Source organism: Palaemon carinicauda, chromosome 6 (assembly GCF_036898095.1).
Source record: "Palaemon carinicauda isolate YSFRI2023 chromosome 6, ASM3689809v2, whole genome shotgun sequence".
Taxonomy (NCBI): domain Eukaryota; kingdom Metazoa; phylum Arthropoda; class Malacostraca; order Decapoda; family Palaemonidae; genus Palaemon; species Palaemon carinicauda.
Window position 1 is genome coordinate 88,982,823 of NC_090730.1, and position 23,141 is coordinate 89,005,963.

Below are 23,141 nucleotides of genomic sequence, written 5' to 3' on the forward strand. Positions count from 1 at the left end.
GCAAGTTGTTTGATTTGCTATGGCATATCAATGTTACTTCCTTAGTAAACGGTCGTTCACGAATTAAAACCTAAAACAAAGACTAGATTTAAAGTTTTATGGGTTGAAAATAACGAGTTTGTGTAATTGCCCCAGAATAACTTACATTAGACTTTATATATTAGATTGTCGATTCTTTCGTTATTCAACACTGCTTGAGGTCATCGAAAAAATCCATTCTATCTGCATTACCATTTTGGAGTGACCTACAATGGAATGTAAATGGTCGCAATATCATATACTTTCAGTATCAATGTACATGAAAGATTAGGAAGTTCTGTCTTCCTGTTCATAATCTTATTGCTTTAGTCCAATATTCACTTTAACACTAACAAATATGTCATTTTTTACTTCTTTATATTTGGTTTACCGAATGAGACCCTTTATGTTATAGTGTGTTTTTTCCAACTAGGATTGCATGAAAATGTTATTGCTAAGGCTAATAATAGGATGATACCATTAATGATGATGATAACAACATTATTAGCAACATTTGGCTTCCTTGTTGGAGATCCCTTTTCTCTGATCTTTGTCCTCTGGTTTAGCCAGATTGCCGACTGCCTAACAGGACAGAGTTTCTCTTGATTATATCGCTCATTTTAAAGACTAACTGTGAAGAAATGTATTTAGATTTAAGACGAGCTGCCTGTTAAATAATTGGTATAAATGAAAAATTGCAGCGCGAGACGCGGTCCTTCTCTTGATTAAGGGCTGTATCTTCGTCTGTCTGCCTTCACTTCAATCGAAGCAGCTGTTATGAACAATTTTGGACTTATTCCGAATCTGGTATTGGGATACCCTCATTCATGTTTAGTTATGGATATAACGAGCGTGTGTTTAGAAATGATAGTCATTTTTATTATTTTTGTATGCAGATGATTCATGTCAATGGTAATTTAGTTTTTAGTTTTTTACATGACACGTACATACATTATATATATACATATATATATATATATATATATGTGAGAGAGAGAGAGAGAGAGAGAGAGAGAGAGAGAGAGAGAGTAGGAATCACCAAAGCTATCGCGCATTGAGCATGAACTTTTCCTTTGTGGCTACAATACATACTATACGCACATACTATATATATATATATATATATATATATATATATGTGTGTGTGTGTGTGTATATATATGTATATATATAGTATATATATATAGATATATATATATATATATATATATATATGTAAAGGAAGGTTATGCAGAGAGAGTGTAGTTTTTTTTTTAAGTTGCATGTTGTCACGTATAAAAAATGTTCAGATTTCAAGCGAAGCCATTTTGATTTATTGTATTGACACGCTGTAGTTTTCAATTTTATTTTACATATCGGCGGTATGTCATTATTTTAACTACCTTATCCTTTTGTCCAGTATCCTTTTGATATCCGACTCGGTTTAGGATTAGAATGCATTTGCATTTAGAATAGATCTCCGTAGGAAAAAGAAACTTCAGCTGAAGATGAGACATGAGAGTCTTTCTGAAAGTTACGCCTCTTTTTTCACCTCATGTGGCCATACTTATTATGTCTTTCGGCCATTTCCCATGATTTACCATCAAGGGGTTCCTATTATTATTATTATTATTATTATTATTGTTGTTATTATTAGCTAAGCTAGAACCGTAGTTTTAAGAATAGGGTGCTTTAAGCTCAAGGGCTCCAACAGGGAAAAGTAGCCCAGTGAGGAAATGAAATTCTAGTGGGTAACATCCCACATTTCAACAACTACCAATTTAGTTTCGAAGATATACAACGTACGTAGAGATAAGAGATATTTGAATGTAATTCATTGATTCAGACGTCATTGTGTTTAATGGTTGAGGTTTCCATAGAATCAGTGAAAAAAATGTCAGAGCATTATTTGAGATCAACGCTAGTTTAAATATTTTGAGAAATGGAATAAAAGTTATGGAAGTGATAATATTTATTTCCTAACTTGTGAAAATTTGTCTTCTTATTTGATATACGAAGTCACACAGGGTTTTGGAATTTTTAAAAGATAGATGAATTGGTTTCTTTGTTCTTTGAGGCAATCACGAATTTTACGAGCAAGATTTGAAAGATTTTATTATTGTGTTTACCTTCATTTTATATTTGTCCTTTAAACCTAATTTCAATTTAAAGTTTTCCAAGTTTAACCAAAGTTTTATGCTAAAAAACAGTATAACTTAAATTTTATCGCTTCGAAAAATTCCTGAAAGTCCAAAACCGATAACTTTGACATAGAAATGACCGTCCGTGAACTCGACTTCCAGCTGCTACTCCTTATCCATAAATCGGGCTTCCAACTACGAATACCTCTACATAAACTTAACGCCAGCTGCATTACACCTTCCAAAAACCTAATCTAAAGCTCACTGTCCATAAAGATGGCCTATAGCTGGTTTAGAATGTCCATAAATATGACTTCAGCTAGGATCACCTCCCCTCAACTTCACTTGCAACGAAGATTTTTTATCAATCATCTTGATTTGCTGGTAGAAACAATTATCTACTAATTTGTTTCTAGGTAAGACTCATCATCTTGAGATATTTCAAGTTGATAACTAACTAATGTTCCTCAGCAATTGAATCCTCTTTCAGCCAAAAACACGACATATCGTTAGAATCTAACGTGCGAGAACTTGGTTCCGCGCCAGAGGAACATCCCTGGCTTTGGCTTCTAGTTAGGATTTATCTTTTTAGAAGTATTTAAGCCTTAGGATTCATCATTCTTGTATTCATTCTTAAAATCGATATCCAGGTTAGGATTTACCATCTATGACTAGACGGACGGCTTTGATTCCCCATTCGTAATCTTCCTCACCAATTACATTCAACTCAAAGTGAAATTTTCCTTCGTTGATTCTCAATGCAAAGATTTTTTATTTCGATGTTTTACCCTATAGATAACCCTCACTTCCTACTAGAAGTTAGGAACCGTAGTTGACGTCCAGCTAGACATGCATCTAGTTGCATGTTAGAGAGAGAGAGAGAGAGAGAGAGAGAGAGAGAGAGAGAGAGAGAGAGTACTTTCGATGGTAGCGCTAGCAGAAAGACAAGAAAAAGGAGGGGAGAGGCGGTTGTCTGTGATGGTTAGGCACTGCGCAAACAGTTTATGATTTAGTCGATACAGGATTTGGCTGAAGTTTTGGAGGCTAGGAGGGGAAACTTTGAGGTCTAGGGCAGCAAACTCAAAGACTTGACACCAGGCGACAGCATCAACAATAACAACAACAACTACTACACCTTTATTGCTATTGCGCTCGGTGAACACGCTCACCTGTCCTAAGAACTACCTTTTCTTGGTTAGTATTTATTAATAATAGTTTTATTATGGAGGACAGATTAGTAGAATAACGTATGCTACATATCGATAGTTCTTGCTGAGCATCTGATTAATGTTTGATATAAGCAAAATTGGGTCAACGTTATCATAAGGACTATTCATTGTCTAGGAAATATGCATTGGAACATATTCTAGTTTAAAGGTTAGAAAGTCCCTTATGAATGACGGAGCAAGGGACAGTGACAATGCCCCAGACACACCATAGGCTACTGTATATACATGTGATCTGAGCCCAAGCCCCCTTTTCCTTCAAGATAGAACCAATAGATGATGATAACTCTGCAGGTAGACCTATAGGCTATTCCAAGACCCCATTTCTTAGCTTACAAGAATGGTGAGGTTGCAGACTACAATAAACTATCGAGCTTGTGTGGGTTTCGAACCCCAGTCAAGAAGATAGTCAGGCAGGGACGTTTCCAATAGGCTCCCATGACCCAAGTTCCAAATAATCGAAATTCTCCCATACCCTATTTTGGTAAGTCTTTTCCCGGGCGTATACTCAGCTAAGAGCTTTTGCTCAGAGTTTATGCTTCAACTGAAAAGGAATACAATTTAACTGAAAAAGAAACCCTTTCTGGTACAACCCAGGAACATTAGTGGTTGGCTACCCTTAAATCTTCAATCTTTGGTGTAGACGTTCTTTACTTAACCAGATGGCTCTGTTTCTCATTGTCCAAAGGAAAAGAAACCCTTTTGGCTGATGTGTTTGACAGCAAGCAGAGTAATGAGAATTTGATCTTCTTCATTCCTGTTTTCCTGAGGCTAAGTAATGAGTTTAGCTTTTTGGTCTTGTGAAATTAGGGCTCTCTTGATGGACCTTGATGCTTATGAAGGTGTAGGCCCAAATGGTATTTTTCCATTATTTTTTTTTTTATAAAGACTGCATATTTCTTTAGCTCCAAAGGTGTCTGTTGTTTTCGCAAATTAGCAAGAAGAGGTTCTTTTAGCACTTGTTAGAGGATTGGTAATGTTACTCCATGTAAATGTGTTTGTGGTAGCTCAAGTCCAGCTGATTACTGCCCAATTTCCATAACTCCCATATTATCTAAAGTTTTTGACCGCCTTTTGGCAAAACGTCTAAGTAGGTTGGCTGAAGGTAATCAGCTGTTCCCTAGTTTGCAATTTGGCTTTCGTAAAGGTCTTGGAGCATGTGATGCCCTTTTTACAATCTCCAATGCTGTACACAAATCCCTTGATTGTGGTCAGGAAGTTTGAATGATTGGCATTGATTTTTGTGCTGCCTTTGACCGTGTTAATCATGAGGCCCTTGTTTTCAAACGCAAACAGTTGGGAGTGGGTGGATCTTTTCGTAGCATCATTATTGAATTATTAAGTAGTAGATTGCGAAGAGTTGTTGATGATGGGCACCATAGTGAGTATAGGAAATTGATACTTGGTATTCCTTATGGTAGTGTTTTTGGTCCATTACTTTTCATACTATATACACATGCCATGGGGTTTGGCCTAGAAAACAACCCCTTGTTACATGTACTGTACATATGCAGATGATGCTACTCTCTTGCATCCTGAATGTAGATATGGGATTGCTAAATCCCATAATAGATATCTAGCTAAAATGAGCGTATGGTGCAAATTATTGGGTATGGAGTTGAACCTTTACAAAATACAAAGTATAATTGTAAGTAGGTCAAGGACAGTGGCTCCTCAACATCTGGATCTCAGTATTGATATGTTTTTTTATTTTAATTCTGTATAACTTACAATTTTAGGTGTGATTCTTGATAGCAAATTTACTTTTGAGAAACACACCAGGTCTGTCTCTTATGTAATTGCACGAACAAATCTATTCAGAAGAATTGTTAGTTCTTACATTCTGACTCGTTTTGAGTATTGCTCTGTCTGGTCTTCAGCTGCTGAAGCTCATCTTGATATATTAGACAGAAACTTACGGTCTATTAAATTTCTTATTCCTGATCTAGATATTAATCTCTGGCACCGTCGTTCAGTTAGTTCGTTATGTATGTTGCATAAGGTTTTTCACAATTCTGACCACCCTTTGCATTCAGATCTTGCCAGATAGTACTATTCTGTTCTATAGATTAGATATGCAGTTAACTCTAATAGTCATCCCTTCTCCATCATAAGGTTCAATACTACTCAGTATTGTAGAAGGTTTATTCCAGCTGTGACCAAGTTGTGCAATGATCTTCTTATTTAAGTAGTTGAATAGTTGAAACTCCAAAAGGTTCAAATGTGCAGCGAATGTTTTCATGTTGAACATGTTGACATAAGTCTTTTTATTGTTTATTTGTGAAATATCTATTTCAATGTTGTCACTGTTCTTAGAATATGTTATTTTAATAGTTCATTAGTTCTCTTGTGGTTTATTTCTTTCCTTATTTCTTTTCCTAACTGGGCTATTTTCCTTATTTTAGCCTTTGGGCTTATAGCATCTTGTTTTTCAACTAGGGTTGCAGCTTAGCTAATGATTATGATAAAGTTAATTTTATTAAAATAATGTATCATCGACTCTATTTTTAAGGATTCCTCTTTTAAAGTTATGTGTGTGTGTGTACTTGACCTAGTCATGAGTTTTAGTAAATTGCTTTGTGGCCAATGTGGTAGTAAACTATAAACAATGTTGTAATCCTTTTCTTGGTGATATGTGAGGGTCAGTACTATTTTGCCAAAACGTCTCTTCCAGTTTTTTCTACTAAAACCAAATTACGATGACTTTACAGTTACGTTGATATGAAGAAGACCTTTACCTAGTCAGCAAGAGTTTAATGCAGACCGCTTTTTAAAAAACTCGATTGTAAATCTTTTATGATCGATTTTGATTAACTTTAACAAATTATTTCGTGAAGCTATCACCAAATTTTACTGCACTATCATATCGAGGAACGACAATACTGTATAAAACGGTGAAAATGCAAAAGGTGACTGCGCAAATAATTCTTACCTTTTTTTTTTTTTTTTTTTTTTTTTTGGTTATGTAGTCACCTTATTGACTGTTGGGGGCTCTAGCCTTTTTTCCTTATTAGGTAGAAGGAACTGAGTTTAGTATAGGAATCTTAATTAAGGGCTCTTTTCCTTATCTATGTTAATATTTATCAGGATCAAGACACAGGGACATTATAGTTTTCATCGTATAGTTTTGTTCGATACCATTGATTTATCTATTAGTGATTTTTAATAATAAAAAATTCTCATTAATTTACTGTTAGTAATTAGAAAAAAAAAAGAAGAAACATCAGACAACACAAACGCATTTTTATTCGAGTCTGGTTGCCTAGAAATTGATGTCGTAGGCATGAAATGTATATGTTTGTTGTTGGGCTCCTGAAAATCCTTTTTCGTTCTCTTGTCTGTATTCCTCATTTTGAATGAGGATAATTTAGCAATCTGTGTTTTTACTCATGGTTTATGACGACACTGCATGTAACCTTGTATCATACAATAGTTCTATTGGGAGATGCAATATTGATTAGTTTCATTCTGTGAATGAATCGGTTTTGAAAGTTGCCAACACGATAATCATGTTATTTTGTTTTGTTCTTTGAATAATTCGTCAAATTTCTCTCCAAAAGTGACTTTTATTTATATAATTTCATTAGGTAATGTCAAGTCCCATCCTGTTTCTTTTCAATGAATGATCGCAAAGGAGACGATCAGATCCCTGTAAGTTGCCCATTTAAATTTTCTCTTAACTGCTCGCTTTGTCATTATTAGAATTTTTTTTTTTTTTTTTTTTTTTTTTTTTTTCCATTGTAACAGTTATTTTATCTGGATATGACGGTGGTAGATTATATTAATGGAAAAAAAAAAAAACAATTTCCAGCGAAGACACTTTACAGAGAAATTGCGTAACTGAATAAGCCTAGCATCCATAATGTAGATGTTGGTCAAGTCAATTCAATTTAGGAAAGTTAGGGAAGTTCAACTTCGATTGGTTGTCGTAATCAAAGGTGACATTTTTCTAAGCAAATCTCCCATAAAGATTGCATTGCAGAAGATTGAATTTCCTTTGAAATTTATCACAGTGGTCCTACAAAGGAATATTTCCTCATTTGTTGAATGTAGTGTCAACATTACTTTTAGATAATCCGTGTTAACTTTCTATCAGTTAAAGTCAGAGAAGTATGCCTATTGAAAGTAAAATAGCAGTCTCTTGAACTGCCATCAATTAGAAGATGCAGACACTCTGGGGAATGAATATGATCCAGTAACCTATGAGTCTACACACCAAGAACCTTTGCAATATATCTCATAGAAGAAGCCTTAAAAGTCCTAAAAATCAACCTATCATCCAAAATGACACCATTTTAACACCTGGCAAATAGGGCTATGGATTCCACCCACAAAAAAAAAAAAATGAAAATATAAGCCAGCTAGTTTGTTTGGGTGCGGAGTATTGTTTCGTCAATATCTATAAGTATATTGTACTCTCACTGTACCATATAAAGTGTAGAGACATGCTCAATAAATCAGCCCTCTGAAGAAGTATCACGAAACTAGTCAGGACTTAATTTTATATTTTCTATTTCATCTCCCTTTTTCTTTTGCATATATATATATATATATATATACATACAGTATATATATATGTGTATATATATATATATATATATATATTTATTGTGTGTGTGTCTGTGTGAAAGAATTGATTGATGGAACACCCTGCCTGTAAGACTTGATTAATGTAACCCAAAATTTTCACATAGAGAACAACTACGACAGGCTTATAATAGCTTAAGCTGTAAGCATCGCCCTCCGCCACATTCAACGGGATTCTAATTACACTAATTCAAGCAAAAAGGGAAATTTGTCGTGGTGCAGATCCGTTGGTATGTCTATTTGTGTGCGCAAGTATCTGTGTGTGTATGTATATATATATATATATGTGTGTGTGTATATATATATATATATATATACACTCCTTTGTATGTCTTTGTGTGCGCAAGTATCTGTGTATATATATATATATATATATATAAAGTATATATTCAACCATTATCGAAAATGAATTCATTATTTCTTTAATCAAAGGCTTACAATTGAAGATTTATAAGAAGCTGAGAAAATATGTAATTATATATATATATATATATATACATATATATATATATATATATAATGTGTTTGTGTTTTCAAGTAATTCACCTATACCTTTTAAAATCGAATTCACTCTTCCAGGGGAGCAGGTACCCGTGAAAATATTTTTTACAAGTACTTTTTGCCCGGTTGTTTACTATTAATTCAATTCAGTGCTTGGCAGGGAAGAAGTACTTCTCATGAAAGAGTAAGTTCCCACCAGTCTAATTCGACCTTAGAAAGGTATTTATGGCTTAAAAAATGAAAATCATGAGTGTTCGTGATGACAGGATCATACACACACATGTATATGAATATATATATATGTATATATATATATATATATATATATAGTGTGAGAGAGATAATGTTTTGACAGCTATATCTGACAAGGTCCAAAGAAAATCGATACAGAGGTATCCTCTCTCTCTCTCTCTCTCTCTCTCTCTCTCTCTCTCTCTCCTATATATCTGATTTTGGGTGTTGTTCATCTTGCAACCTTATTTTCGAGCTATGGACACCTTTTGCCAACCATTATTGTCGTTCCTTTCGTAAAATTTATGTAGTTTTTATGCGAAAAGGTGATGGGATGAGGATTTTCATGCCTTGTTCTTTTGAGGACTCTAAGGAAACAAGAAAAAGGGAGGATGTTGAGTAGGACCTGACACAGAGTGATGTTAGGACCTACTTCTTAACCCTTTCTGGGTTCCCTTTATGCAAATTTGTTTATGTTTTCGCCAGTCAAGCTGATCGGTTAGGTGGTGACATGTACCGTACAGTGGTTGGTCTTTTTTTTTTTCTTTTCATCCACGAAGCTTGAATCATGAAAACAGAATATCGAAAAGTAATTCAATCTAGAAACATGATGGCAGATTAAATGATAATTGCATAATCATGAATGCAAATTTCTCCCAAATAGAAAATATAAAAGAATCATATTAGTTTCATTCAGTTTCATTGTGTGATAAATTGCCATTATTCTCCTACATAATTTATTGCAACTCCTAGAACAAAACGTTGTGACCACCACCTATCCATATAATAAAATGTCGTCTGAATAGTGTTGATAACTTCTTAATAAATATTTAATTTTTTCATGTTATGTCTAAAGTTTTCATTTAATTCTGAAAGGGAGAAATATAAGACAGAATGAGAGAAAATAAATCCAAAAGTAGATGTTAATTGTAAAGATGGTCTCAGAACTTGAGAAACCAGGAAAATATACAGTAGCTCCTCCACAGAAATTGTTGAATTTTGTCCCACAAAAAAAAAGGAAATAAATAAATAAAAAATAAAAAAGAGAAGACAGCACTTTCAGCTCAAATAGTAAAGATTAAAAAATGCATGGGAGAAATAGTTACAGGTGGAAAGAACACCGAGAAAATGTATTAAAAACTGGTGCTTTGGACTTGACAATGTTTAACACGTTCAGTTAGACTAGACTGTGTTTCTGTTAATTTTTTTGTGTATATAAACTACAGTAACCCTGTAAGATTTGCTGGACTTTCCATCTAAATATTAGCCAATATTTTTATGCAATTGAAGAGAAACAGGCCGAATGTTTTTCTCAAAAGTAAATTTCCTGTCAAGAATCACATATCAAATTTTAAGAGTCGTATAAAGTTAAGGAAACATTATCAATGCTGAGATCTGGATGTTTTGCACCATACTCTTATTTAAGCTAGATCTCTATTAGGGGATTGAGCAACCCCAGATTTACAATCAGGGGGGGGGGGGGCTGATGCAGAGAGAATAGCATCATCTGCATGTGCAACCAGCTTGTTATTCGGCCAATGCATATTTCATGTATATATACTGTAGTATGAAAAGTAAAAGACCAAGAACACTACCCTGAGAAATACAAGATACTCAAATCTTTGATTTTAGATAATATTCAAATCAAACAAAATGCAAAGAAAATAATGCAAAGTGATAATTGTGAACATTTTAACTATTAGTTAATTCTTGTCTATGTATGACCACGTGGATGAACTGTTTGTTTCATTGATAAACAAAACGAATGGAAAGTGATGTTTTGCCTCTTTGCAAGGTTGATATCATCTACCCCTGAATTACGGAATCTGATGAATTGCATGCTATTTTATAAGAGCCCAATCCTTGTAAAATCCCGGTGGTTGCAGACCAAGCCACACGCATAGGATAATGTAATGTAGTACTAATGATAAAACGGACCTTGCTTCATATATTGACAAAGAGTAACGAATCTCTTGCTATTTTTTTTCATATTTGAAAGAGCGATACATCTGGAGTATTCCCGACCGTAGATAGAGCGATTGAGAAAGAGTGAAGCGTCTGATGTCGGATTAAAACGGGTGTTTTGTCGAGTGATCAAAGTGTAAATCTTTTTTATTTGAATGCTCTGGTTATTCAAAGTATAAGAGAAAAGTTAGATCTTTTATCTCTGGGGATACCGTATGATGTTTTATACTATGGTTCTCACGTATATTCTTGCCATTTTACTTTGAATGGAAAAAAGCAGCCCATTATCTGGTAGATCAGTTAATATTTATTTATAATGCTGTATAAACATTTTCTCATATTTTTATACATTGTGTATTCAAAATATATGTAACCTTTTGCTACAGATTTGTGTATAAGTAATCTCTCAACATACGAAGGTTGTAAAATTTAGCTTTTCACATTTAAACATATGATAGGTTATTAGCTGAGTCATGAAAATGGCCGCGGACGTTCTCATTAGACTAGCTTATGTCGCACTGTTTTCTTCACGTTTCCTGCTTGTCTTTGGGGAGCATAGCGGCTGTACTAAACCCTTTTAATTGTATGGATGGATACCTTGTAAAATTACAAATCCACATGAACGATGTACAAAAGAATAACTCCAGGATGAATAAATTTTGAAATAGGTTTTTTTTCTATTTCTTTTATAATTAACTTGATGTTTTTGTGTCAAAGTGAAAATAACGTTGGAAATATTTTTCCCAAAGTATTTGTTTGCCTAGAATTTTTATGTTTTTTTCAGGAGGAAAAGTTAAAGATTTTAGATACACACAGACACAGACACACACACACACACACACACACATATATATATATATATATATATACTATTACGATTAGTGAATTACGTAAATTCCCGAACTCCAAAAACTCACCTGCTTTATATTACAGAATTTGATACACAATAGAAAACCTCCGTGCTCTGAGAATAATATACTGTATATGGACACTGAATATCTAAAGGTCTCTTTACTTTGCACTCAAAACAAAACTGGGTGATTAGTTTTCTTTGAACAGGAACTATTCTTAAATCAACCTCTTACTTCGGTTCTTAGTTATGGGATACGAGAAAAGCACTGTGATAAGTATGGTAATCAAAATAATACACACTTTACAAAAATAAATGTATGCTATAAAAAAAAATGAACTATTAATAAAAAAAAAATTAAAAATAAATCACTCCAAATGTTAAATCTGAACTAGACCATAGACTAAGACAAAAGGATACTTCGAAAAAAAAATTATACATTCACTTGTTTCACTAGAAAGTAATTTATAAAAATTAATTTTGACAATTAATGAAGAAATTTGACACTTTAGCACTATAGAAAATAAAAAAAATTACACTTACAGTTACGTAACTGTTACTCTTATGTCCTTTGGCTCACACAACGTTAACAAACAGTTAAGCAAAATAAATACACTTCACTGTTTAACCTGATTATACAGGGCCAGTTACAAAACTTTACAAAATAAATTTACTTACGTTAACACACTTCACTTTTGAATTGAAAACTCTAATATCACTAACGTTTGAAAAACATTATACAGGTATACTGGAGAGAAATCACTATTCACGTTTGAGAGGAATTATCTAGTGGCTGGATAGATGCTGGAGAGAGGACTGGCGGACGTTGGGTCTTTCTGAGGGTCAGACTGGATCTCTTTGGCTCATATGCATTGCTTGGCTCTTATATATCAACTTAATTCATTCCAGAATCTTCCAGGTCGGTCGTCTGGAAGCGTGGGGCCATGGTCTAGTGGCATCAAGGTTGCCAACTTGGCATAATGGAAGTAGGGTATTATTGTCGATTGCGAAGCAACTCTCAGCTAACTCCGCCCACCTGTTCTCTAACATTAAAAAGAGAAAAGAATAATCTTTAGTCTAGAATCTTCATGCATTTTCCAACCACGTGCAATCCCTAGCATGTGTGTCATACAGCATACTTTTTAACAAGTTTACATAACACTTTGTAACAAAACTACGGGAAATAAAAATTTAATTCTTTAAAACATAGGTTTACATATAACAAAGGGAATGAAAATACAATTAAAGAAATGACGACAGACTTATGTAATTTATATACATTACTTGATCCTACACGAGTGGACTCACGTTACAAGCTGGCTTTACATCTCTTAAATACACAAATGAAATACATGAATAAAATCATCTATTCTTATGTAGACCAGCTTCTTAAAAATACATACATGTATATCCAGATTAACATTTCTGTTGAAAAAATATAAAAACTCTAGACAAGCAAATATTTTTAGAAAAATATTTTGAACGTTACCTTCACTTTGAGGAGTGGGGATACCTTAATGTGATGGAAGGGTTGTGTATCACCATGGTCAGCAAACCTGTGTTAGGTGGGGCCACCCATACTATGTTGGTTTGCTGTTAGCGATCAGACTTGAGTTTCTCATCATCACCAATTCACAGTAGCCAGCATGATGATTTAAACTGGCCAACCCCCAGACATGTCTGAGGCCTTTGTCCGACAGTGGACTAGAAATGACTGTTATTGTTGTTATATATATATATATATATATATATATAAATCGGTCTAATTTGCATTCACTAACTTTTTGAAATTAAAAATAGAAACAATAGTTGGTCTGTTTCACAACGTTCTTTTAATTCAAATCTAAATATACCAGCAACTTGCCTTACTTAAAAGTAGGAATTTGTGTATTCAATCTCTTCTAGTTTTATTTATTTTTACTTTATATTGTTAACAAAATTCTAGTTTAATTTTTTAAATTTTTCATTATCAATGTTAATGTTATTATTTAGAACGTGATAGTGATGATGCCTTCAACTTAGTGTACAATGAAAAATATCAGCAGCAACTTTGCCATCCCATTCAGAACCAACTTTTTGTAGCAATAAACAACCTGTAATTTGCGTATACCCACCTGTGTGTGTATATATGTATGTATGATTGAGACGTGCTTTTATGCTTACACATCTATTATGATATATATATATATATATATATATGTATGTATGTATGTATGTATGTATGTATGTGTGTACGTGTTATTTTATACAGTATTATAAATAAGAAAATGAAATAGAAATTACCTGTATTTATTAGATATATACTTAGATGTATAAGTATAATTATATATATATATATATATATGTGTGTGTGTGTGTGTGTGTGTGTGTGTGTTTGTGTATGTATATGTATGTACAGTATGTATGTATCATAAAAATATTATTGAAATAGAAATTACCTATAGGCTACTTTGACGCCGGTTGATTGTCAAGCTTACAACATGGATCGAACTTCATATTGTGATGAAATGACACAATAATTAAACAACGGAAATATTTGTAATCGTGGTGGTAACCATACGAACCAAAACCATTTAGAATTAAAGTGCAAAAACACCTGCATGCTCTGGAAAACATATATTTTTAGCATAATCGATATACAGTACACTGTATATTGTAGGTAAGCATCATATTAAAGCCGTTTGATTTGGATTCATAGTAACCTGTTAAAAATATGTAGTATAAATTTCCCAAATGATCAAGACCTTACGATGTAGGGTTAGTTTTATATTTTTTATTTTTTTTTTTTGGGGGGGGGGGGGTGTCGGCGGGTCTTGTAGTCTATTGGCATTCCTACCTAGTCATGAGCACCCCTGCCTTTTCCACCCTAGCTGTTGGGTGAAGAGGACCCTTGGGCGGTCATCATATGTGTATACATTCCATCTCTTGAAACCCCCCCCTTGCCGCCAATGAGAGTCCTTTAAAACCTTTTGATTAAATTAGTATTAGTATTACTTGGATTAGGTTCTAACCCGCCATCAGAATGTAGATGGTTTAGTTGGAGCTGAGTATCACTTTCTAGAAGGTTTGATTCTACCATGGTATCGTAAGAGGAAACGTATGGTTAGTCCCAATCACTGTAGTCTGGAAAGGGTCGTTCAATTAATCTTTAGTTTGCTTCAAACCCAGCTTCTCAAGTATGTTAGGTCGTTTTAAGCCACATATCATAAATATGTAGTGTCAAGTATCGGTTTATTTTGCCATGGTTTGCTTCAAAAGAAAGCTTTCATTTCATGCCATCCATTAAACATTATAAGTAATCTCGTTGGTGTCACACATGACCAAAATCCAAAGCTTTAAGAACCAAACCTATAATGAATGATTATGGTTATCCAAAACCTCAAATCAATCAATCAAACCTTGACACTTGATTAATGTCACGCACTTGTCTTGCTCTCTCACCAATTGTGGTGTCAAAAAGAGATCCTCACCAGGAACAACGTCATTTCATTTTGAATGCATCACCTGTACTTTGTTCGGCGATGCCAAATTCGGACGTGTATCCTTTGCAGAGTAGCCCATTTCAAAAAACATAGCGTACATGAGTTTAGGATTAACTTTAATATAATGGTAAGTGTGGTCGCCTTAATATTTATATGTGATCCTTTCCGAAATTATATGTGCGGGACCTAATGAAATGCTAATTTTGATAAATGTTGTAGGGAAAAGGTAGGAATATTTTTAATGTTAATTTTTTTCAGGGTTGATTGAGAACTCCCAACCCAGTATGAACTTGAGAACTTTACATTTACAGGACTCCTTGTGGCTTAGCATTATGTTCGAGTATATATATAAGACGCGAGAGATGATGAAAATTTTTATCTGGTTTTCATTTTATAGTTTATACCTAAAACCGAAATATTGCTCAAAATCTTTGTTTCTTTTTTCAAAATTAAGCTTATTCCAAGTCCTAGAAATTCGTTAAAAAAGTATTCTGTAAACGCATTTAGCGTCCATGTTATGCATCTACATTGCCTGTAGTTATATATATATATATATATATATATATATATATATATATATATATATCTGAAATTAATCTTCAAATTATAGAATGGTGCTTTGCACGGCTGATGTCATAATTGTTGTAGAATACTGCAATATAATTGTCGCATGCTAAATGAAACCGTTTAGTAAAAAAAAGAAATAGTTTATTTCCGAAATATTTTTCTATTACTCAAACGGTTGAAAACTCGTGGAAAGTGAACTGAAACCGTAATTTTTTTACTCACATCTTTCGTTCAGGGCCTGTTTATTGCCATCAACTCTCAGTCTATGGAGCTCTCGTGCTACTTGGGTTTTCTGATTCGTATAATCTGTCTTGATATAAGAATGATTTAAGACCACCCATTGCTTCCATCATTGTTAAGCCCTATCCGATTTCCTTGTGCTCTAAAGAGACATTTTGTTGACCAACCATTCCATCATTAATCTTTAAAAACTCTTGAGGAACGCAAAAAGAAATCAATATAATTCTCTCACTACTACTACTAATACTACTACTATTACTACTACTACACTTATCGTCACTGGTGCTGTTACTCAAATGGCAGCCAAAGCGTACTGTTTACTGTAATTACAGTGGGAGGTGATATCGTAAATCTTGTAAATGCGTCTGTCAGGAACTTCCGAAGGAAACAACTTTATTGAACTACTGAGGAGCACGATATCCTTCATACAGATGTCATAGCTTCTATTAAATGATAGGGCCGACGGAGACTGGTGGCTATTTAGGGAAGAACGTAAAAAGATCCAAGTAGCCTGAGAGAGAGAGAGAGAGAGAGAGAGAGAGAGAGAGAGAGAAACTTTTCGGATCAGGGGAAGGAAGGTCCAGAGGAAGAGGAGGACGTTTGTGGGTGGAAGGGAATGGCAGCATGTGGCTCGACTCATTACCATACATATGAGGCCATGTTGACAGTGGAGGGCAAGCCCTGCCTGAGAGAGAGAGAGAGAGAGAGAGAGAGAGAGTCCTCCCTCTTCTTCTCTTGCTCCCCCCCCCCCTCTTCCTCGCCTAAATTATAATGATTACTCTCTTAGATCCCATTTTCCTCCTTTCGTGATCTCTTTTATGTTGTATCATGGGTTTAGATGTTTTGTTTGTGTCGTATCACTGCTCTCTCTCTCTCTCTCTCTCTCTCTCTCTCTCTCTCCATACACCTTTCGTGTCGTGTTGGTTTGCACCTCTCTACTGGAAGCCCCCCTCCCCCATTCCATCTTACTACCTCTTCAAACCCTTGAGAAAGGCTTTAGCTTAATTTGGTTTCCAAAAGCACACACGCATTGGTAGGAGAAAGTCCTTATGTAAGTAATCAAAGAAAACTAGACAGACAATAGTTTTTCATTGTTTTACATTTTATTTTATCTTTTCAAGATTTTCCTCATCTTATGTTGTTAATTTTCTCCACTTGATATTTATTTCTTATTTGACTCTACTTTTTTGTAGTTCCTCTTTAGTTGATTTTTATTTCTTTTTAAAAATTATTTTAGACTTTTTGGTTATTTGACTTTTTTATCCACCTTTTATTTTATTTCTTTACTATTATATTTTAATACTGCCTTTTAAATTTAAATTTCTTGTATCATACATTTTAATCTCCCACTTTTTAATTCTTATATCATTTGGTACTTTTTACTTTATTTTCCCTTTATGTCTTATGTTGCAGTTTTCCTTTTTTCAATCCCATTATTACTTTTATATTTTTCATGAGCTTATTTAATGTGAAAAGGGGCGTGGCTTTTCTATCAAATGTTTTAGTCATCTTTCTTTATGAGAGCTGTTTTCATAAATAATTCTCCTGACAAGACGAAGGGATGTGTATGTCATATCCAATGTAATTCATGGGAAATTTCTTTTATAGTGGTCAAACTGGTAAAGCTCTCGAAAAGAGAATGCTTATTAGAAAGAAACATCATAGTCCAGTTTTATAAAAGAAAGTTTTGATAGTAATTCAGATATTTAACAAAGAATGTACAAACTCCATACATTTATGTGCAAAGAGATCTGAAGCTTCATAAAGAAATTAATTATCAGTAGACATGACTAATTGGCATCTGTTTTATTGCTTGAAAATTATATACCACAGAAAATAAATACCTATATGAATTTAATCTTTCGGATTTAAGCTAGCATCCACAGGTATGTACAATTATTGTATGTAAATATGCGCATATGCTGTGCTGCTAAAAGTATATGTTTATATATATATATATATATATATATATATATGAAAAAGCCTTTGATAGTGTGCACCGGCCTATTTTGTGGAGAGTCCTGCGTTATTATGGAATTCCTCTTAAATATATGAATTTGATTAAGTCTGTTCATGAGCATTAGCAAGTGCAGAGTTAAAGTTAGTGGAGTCCTATCAAATGAATTTGCAGCGGAGTACTCCAAGTGAATGTGTTGTCCTATGTTGTTTATCCTCCTCATAGATTTTGTAATGCGTAGTCGAACAGTTGGTGATGGTAAAGAAGGACTGGACTGGTTGGTAATAGGAAATTAGCGGACCTAGAGTATACTGATGCAGTTGTTCTTAGCAGAAGATCACATGCTTTGTAATGCTTGCTTACCAGAATGCATGGAATATCACACGAGGGTGGGCTCAAGATAAATAGAAGAAAGACAGAGAAGAGGAGAACGTAATGTTCAATGGAAGATGAAATATTATCGGAAGGAGAAGGATTAATGAGGTAGTATCATTTAAGTATTTAGGAACAATGACCAATACAGGGTCATTAGAATTAGAATTTAGTGAAAGATTAAAAAAAAGCAAATCAGATAATGGCTAGGTTAAGTAAAATTTGGAAATCAAGTCGCCTGAAATTACACTTAAAAATCAGGCTATACAGTATATCAGTTTAGTGAGAGTGGTGTTATTGTAAGGGCATGAGTCGTGGTATGATAATGGAACAATCTCCAACAGATGTAGTAGATGTAAGAACAAAGCCTCCAGAAGAATATTGGGAGTTGAATGGCAGGACAGTATCAGAGATGAAACTATAAGAGAGATTACTCGAGTGCCAGATGTGGATGAGATCTTGGTGAGGAGTAGATGGAGATGTTTTGGCATGCTCTTCCCTCTGCCCAAGAGAGATTAATCCACCAAACGTTTAATTGGGCTCCCCAAGGCACTAGAATTGTTGGAAGATCCAGACCTACATGGCTGAGGACTATGAAGCGGAAGTAGGAGAGGATGAATGGAGAAGTATTGAATTAAAAGCCCAAGTTAGAGACGACTGGCGAAATCTAATCAAGCCACTTTTCGTCGATAGGCGTAGGAAGAGATGAAGATATATATGTAAAACATATACAAATATGTATGTACAGTAATTGTATGTTATGTGGACATGGTTATATGTTCATGATTGTGTACAAGTATGTATATGGGTATATATGCATTTAGATGTGTATAGTTGTATGTACATGTATATGTTTCCATATTTACCTGGATACGCTTTTCAATACCTTTTTAAGATAAACGCATATTGATATTTTAGAAATTGTATCGGGAGGCCTAAAAGAAATAAAAATCACATTACATTTGAAATGAGCCATTAAGCGCCAGACCTGGCTAATGGGATATGAGCTCCGCCCAGGTAAACACCTGAGAGTTTGAGTCATTGCAGGGACCTTTTTATTTATTTATTTATTTTTTTATTTTTGACGTATTGTCCTACAAATATTTAGATAGAGATGATCATTATTAAGCTACATTAAAGTTAACATAAATTCGTAGTGAAGAGGGATCATGTACAGTAGTAGATCTACTGTAAATGTAATTAAAACACGATATTGTAAGTCGTCTCTGTCAAATGAAGAGTTTTCATGCTATTGTAACGGCCTGTTTTGAATATCATTACTCCATTTGGTGTCTGCGGTAGACTCATATCGTGAATTGTTAAAGGACTTAGAGCTTTATTTGATCCATAATCTCTGCTCTTCATATTATATCTAGTATCATTTCTAAAATGCGTTCGTTGCATGATTTTGAATTCCTTTAAATGCTGATAATCATTTGAGTTCGAATCTTTACGAACTATGCCACTCATAACTTATAATTATAAATGCCGTGATTTCTTGCCGTTTCTTATAAGGTTCATCACCAATCAGTTTTATAAAAGCTTCATTCTTGTTGTGACCAAACTATAAAATTACCCTCCTAATCGTGTAGGAGGATCAGCAAAACTTCCAAAGTTCAAACTTGTCACATATACTTTTTAATTGCGCCCGCTGAGACGAGTCTCACTAATAAGTTTATTTGCTATGTATCCTCTTTACTTCACATATTTATTTACCTCACTGTTTTTTATGGTAATTTTTTCCCTCAAAGTTAAGCTAATTTCTACCTCTTGCAAAACTCAGCTCTATTCTCCACTTACATATTTTACCTTCAAAGTCAAAATAATGTATACCACTTGCAAAATTCAGCTCTATTCTACACTTTCACATTTTCTAAATAGGTTTATTGCTTAGATAGTATTAATAATAATGATAATAACAACAATAATAATAATAATAATAATAATAATTATTATTATTATTATTATTATTATTATTATTATTATTATTATTATTTGAAAGCATAAGTATTTGTGATGGAATCTTGAGAGCACAGGCAAGAAAGGTTAGGTTTAGAAATAGAAACCAGAAATATGTCTAAGGACTTCTTGATATGAAGGTAAAAAAGAAATGAAAGCCTTTGATTTACATAGGCATTTCGGGTTAATTCAAATAATATGAGAGAGAAGCCATTCGTAAAAGAGATGGAGAAAGGATGACAGTATTATGTCTCCAAAAGAATTAGACTTAATGTCTAGCTCAACCATACTAAAATAAATGAAGAGATTGATTTAGGTCAGAAGGTGTGTTTATGAGAGCAAGTGAAAGAAAGACAAATGAAGATAAAAAAACTGATGTAACCTCTAAGATAAATTGTTTTGAGTAGTCATGTACCATAGAATATAAAAGGTAGAAATTTAGAATTTAGAAATAAAATTGATGAAACGGTTATTGAAGGTAAAGGGAGGGATCAGTTTTAAGATGGTGCAGTCATGCGGAAAGAATAAAGTATCATTTGGTAGTTTTTAGAAAATCATCGAAGTGTTGGAAATGAAAGACGGCAATATTCTGGAAGGGATGGAGGACGGGTACACTGAATTTCATAGTTTAGCTCGATGATGATGAGTTTTTTTTGCAGGTTCATGATGTATGTAGTTGATGTTGTTGAAGTTTTTTGCACAAGAGGTGCAATCACGAATCCACAGATTAAAAGTGGCAGTTGTTAGTTTATGTTATTCTGATTGACGCCACATTTTGATTATGGTAATTATTCAAGTTGTACAAGGCCATATATATATATATATATATATATATATATATATATATATATATATTTATATATATAATGTATATATATATGTATATATATATAATTTATATATAATGTATTTATATATATATATATATATATATATATATATATATATATATATATATCCTTTGAAAGTTGTGAGGACGTTTCTGCAACTATGAAGAAGTCTTTGTGATGATCTTTGATGTTTGTTTTTGTAGGTGACGCATCGTCTGAAGCAGTCTATGACCGAGTTCCAGTGTGTGGTAACGACCCCTGCGGGCGTCATCACCAGCCCACCCATTCATTTATACGTCGCAGGTGAGTATTGTTGTTATCATTTGTATTAGTGCAAGGGTATGAGCCATCTATTTAATTTTGATGCGGGTGGTCAGTCAAACGCCTATGTGTTATACTATTTTTTTTTTTTTAATACCTGCTTATTAGGTTCATGTCGTTACCTTTTATGATACTTTCTTTTCAGGGTTTTAATCTCCCACAGGCACTTCGCGAACGTTGGAAGAGTTTAGGGGTTTTCACTGATATCTTTTTGGAAGGTGGATTCCTTCACTCCACAATCAAACCGTTGTTCTCTAATCCTGGCTAGTGCCATAGACTCTATACCATGGTCTTCCACTGTTTTGGGGTAGGCTTCTCTCATATTTGAGGGTACGGTCGGGCACACTATTAAATCTTATTTTTTTCCTCTGTTTTTTTTTTTTTCAACTTTTTAATGTTACTGTTCTTAAAACATCTCATTTTAATTTTCATCACTTCTCTTGTAGTTTATTTATTTCCTTATTTTCTGTTCTCACTGGGCTATTATTCCCTGTTTGAACCCTTGGGCATATAGCATCCTGCTTTTCACTCGGTATTTTAGCACACGAGATGGGATGCGCTTGTCTGTTATGTTGATCAGATTCTCATTCAAAAGAACAACAGTGTCAACACTTTTATACAAATGTGACCAATCCAAATGCAAAAGATCACTCAAAATGCCATTCCAGTCTGTGATTATATATATATATATATATATATATATATATACTTACATGAGTATAACACATCAGGGACAGCCTACTCAGTCTTAATTACTAACGAAATCTTAGCAGGATCAAACTTCCCAACTGAAGAACCAACCTTACTTGCTGTATACGAAGTCCAAGCAGTTACCAGACCTGTGAGTAGCTTCACTTATAATTTGCTCACATCATGATTTATTGGCTAAGTCCAAAAATCTCTTAAGCCATGGTGATCAGTAGGAGAAAAAAAATGTAAACCACTCCCTGTAGTGCGCGTTGAAATCACCAACAAGAGCAAAAAAACTTTCTATCATCTTCTTTTATCTTGGACATAATGCTAAGAACACAAAGAAATAGTCATCGATTCCTAAAGATAGAACACTGTTAAAAGTTGTTATACCTACCACAAACTTTTTTTTTACTTGAATCCCATGACATCCACATTCATACCAGGACCTATGAGAAGCAGGGTGCCCGGTCCTAATATACACAGGATATTCATTCCTCATGTACACTGTCATTCCCCTTGCCCTATGAATAAATGCAAATCACAGATATAATCATGGGAAAAGTGAATCCATATATGTGTGTGTCTGTCTATCTGTCTACACAAAACAGAATAGGGTTACATAAAAACAAGACCTATATAGTGTTAGTATGGTAGTATATTCCATATATATTTAACATGATACTTATTCCGGTTTCCAAGGTGGTTGGTTTGGCTTATTTTATATACAATGAATCAGTTCATTTTCATTATCTGCCATGTTTTAGACCTTATGTAAAATTTCATTTGAAGTACTGCTCTCTCTCTCTCTCTCTCTCTCTCTCTCTCTCTCTCTCTCTCTCTCTCTCTCTCTCTCTCTCTCTCTCTCTCTCTAAATTCAATTATACACAGTTCATGAGATTGATGTGATTAATGGTGGCCCTTGTGTCACAGCGTTATGAGGATATCTACTGAGTGATGTTGGGGAGACTTCCTCGTTGTAGGGAGGCCATGAAGGCTTCCTAAATTTGTTGTTTTGGAATAATGTTGGTGACATGGAGGAAGAGATACGAGCTTTGAGTTCCTTATAAATAATAATAGATACATATCGGAGTTGGAGATTATAATTTTGTGGACATTATATAATAGTTAATATTTCTTTTATAAGAGTAAGTTCTGTTTTGTTCACCCCTTGTGTAAAAATCTTTCTCCCGGCAAATTTTCCATTTCTGTGGCCATTCATTTT

General features: G+C 33.9%; 1 protein-coding gene across 2 annotated transcripts in view; it reads left to right on the plus strand.

The window, feature by feature from the left end:
* LOC137642592 (protogenin B-like) overlaps positions 1-23,141 on the plus strand; it is a 315,452-nt gene that overhangs the window by 349 nt on the left and 291,962 nt on the right. For both annotated transcript variants that reach the window (XM_068375286.1, XM_068375285.1), the window contains exon 2: positions 21,109-21,208. In XM_068375286.1, the coding sequence (XP_068231387.1) occupies positions 21,133-21,208 (76 nt within the window). In that variant the 5' untranslated portion in view covers positions 21,109-21,132. The remainder of the gene's footprint in view (positions 1-21,108; positions 21,209-23,141) is intronic.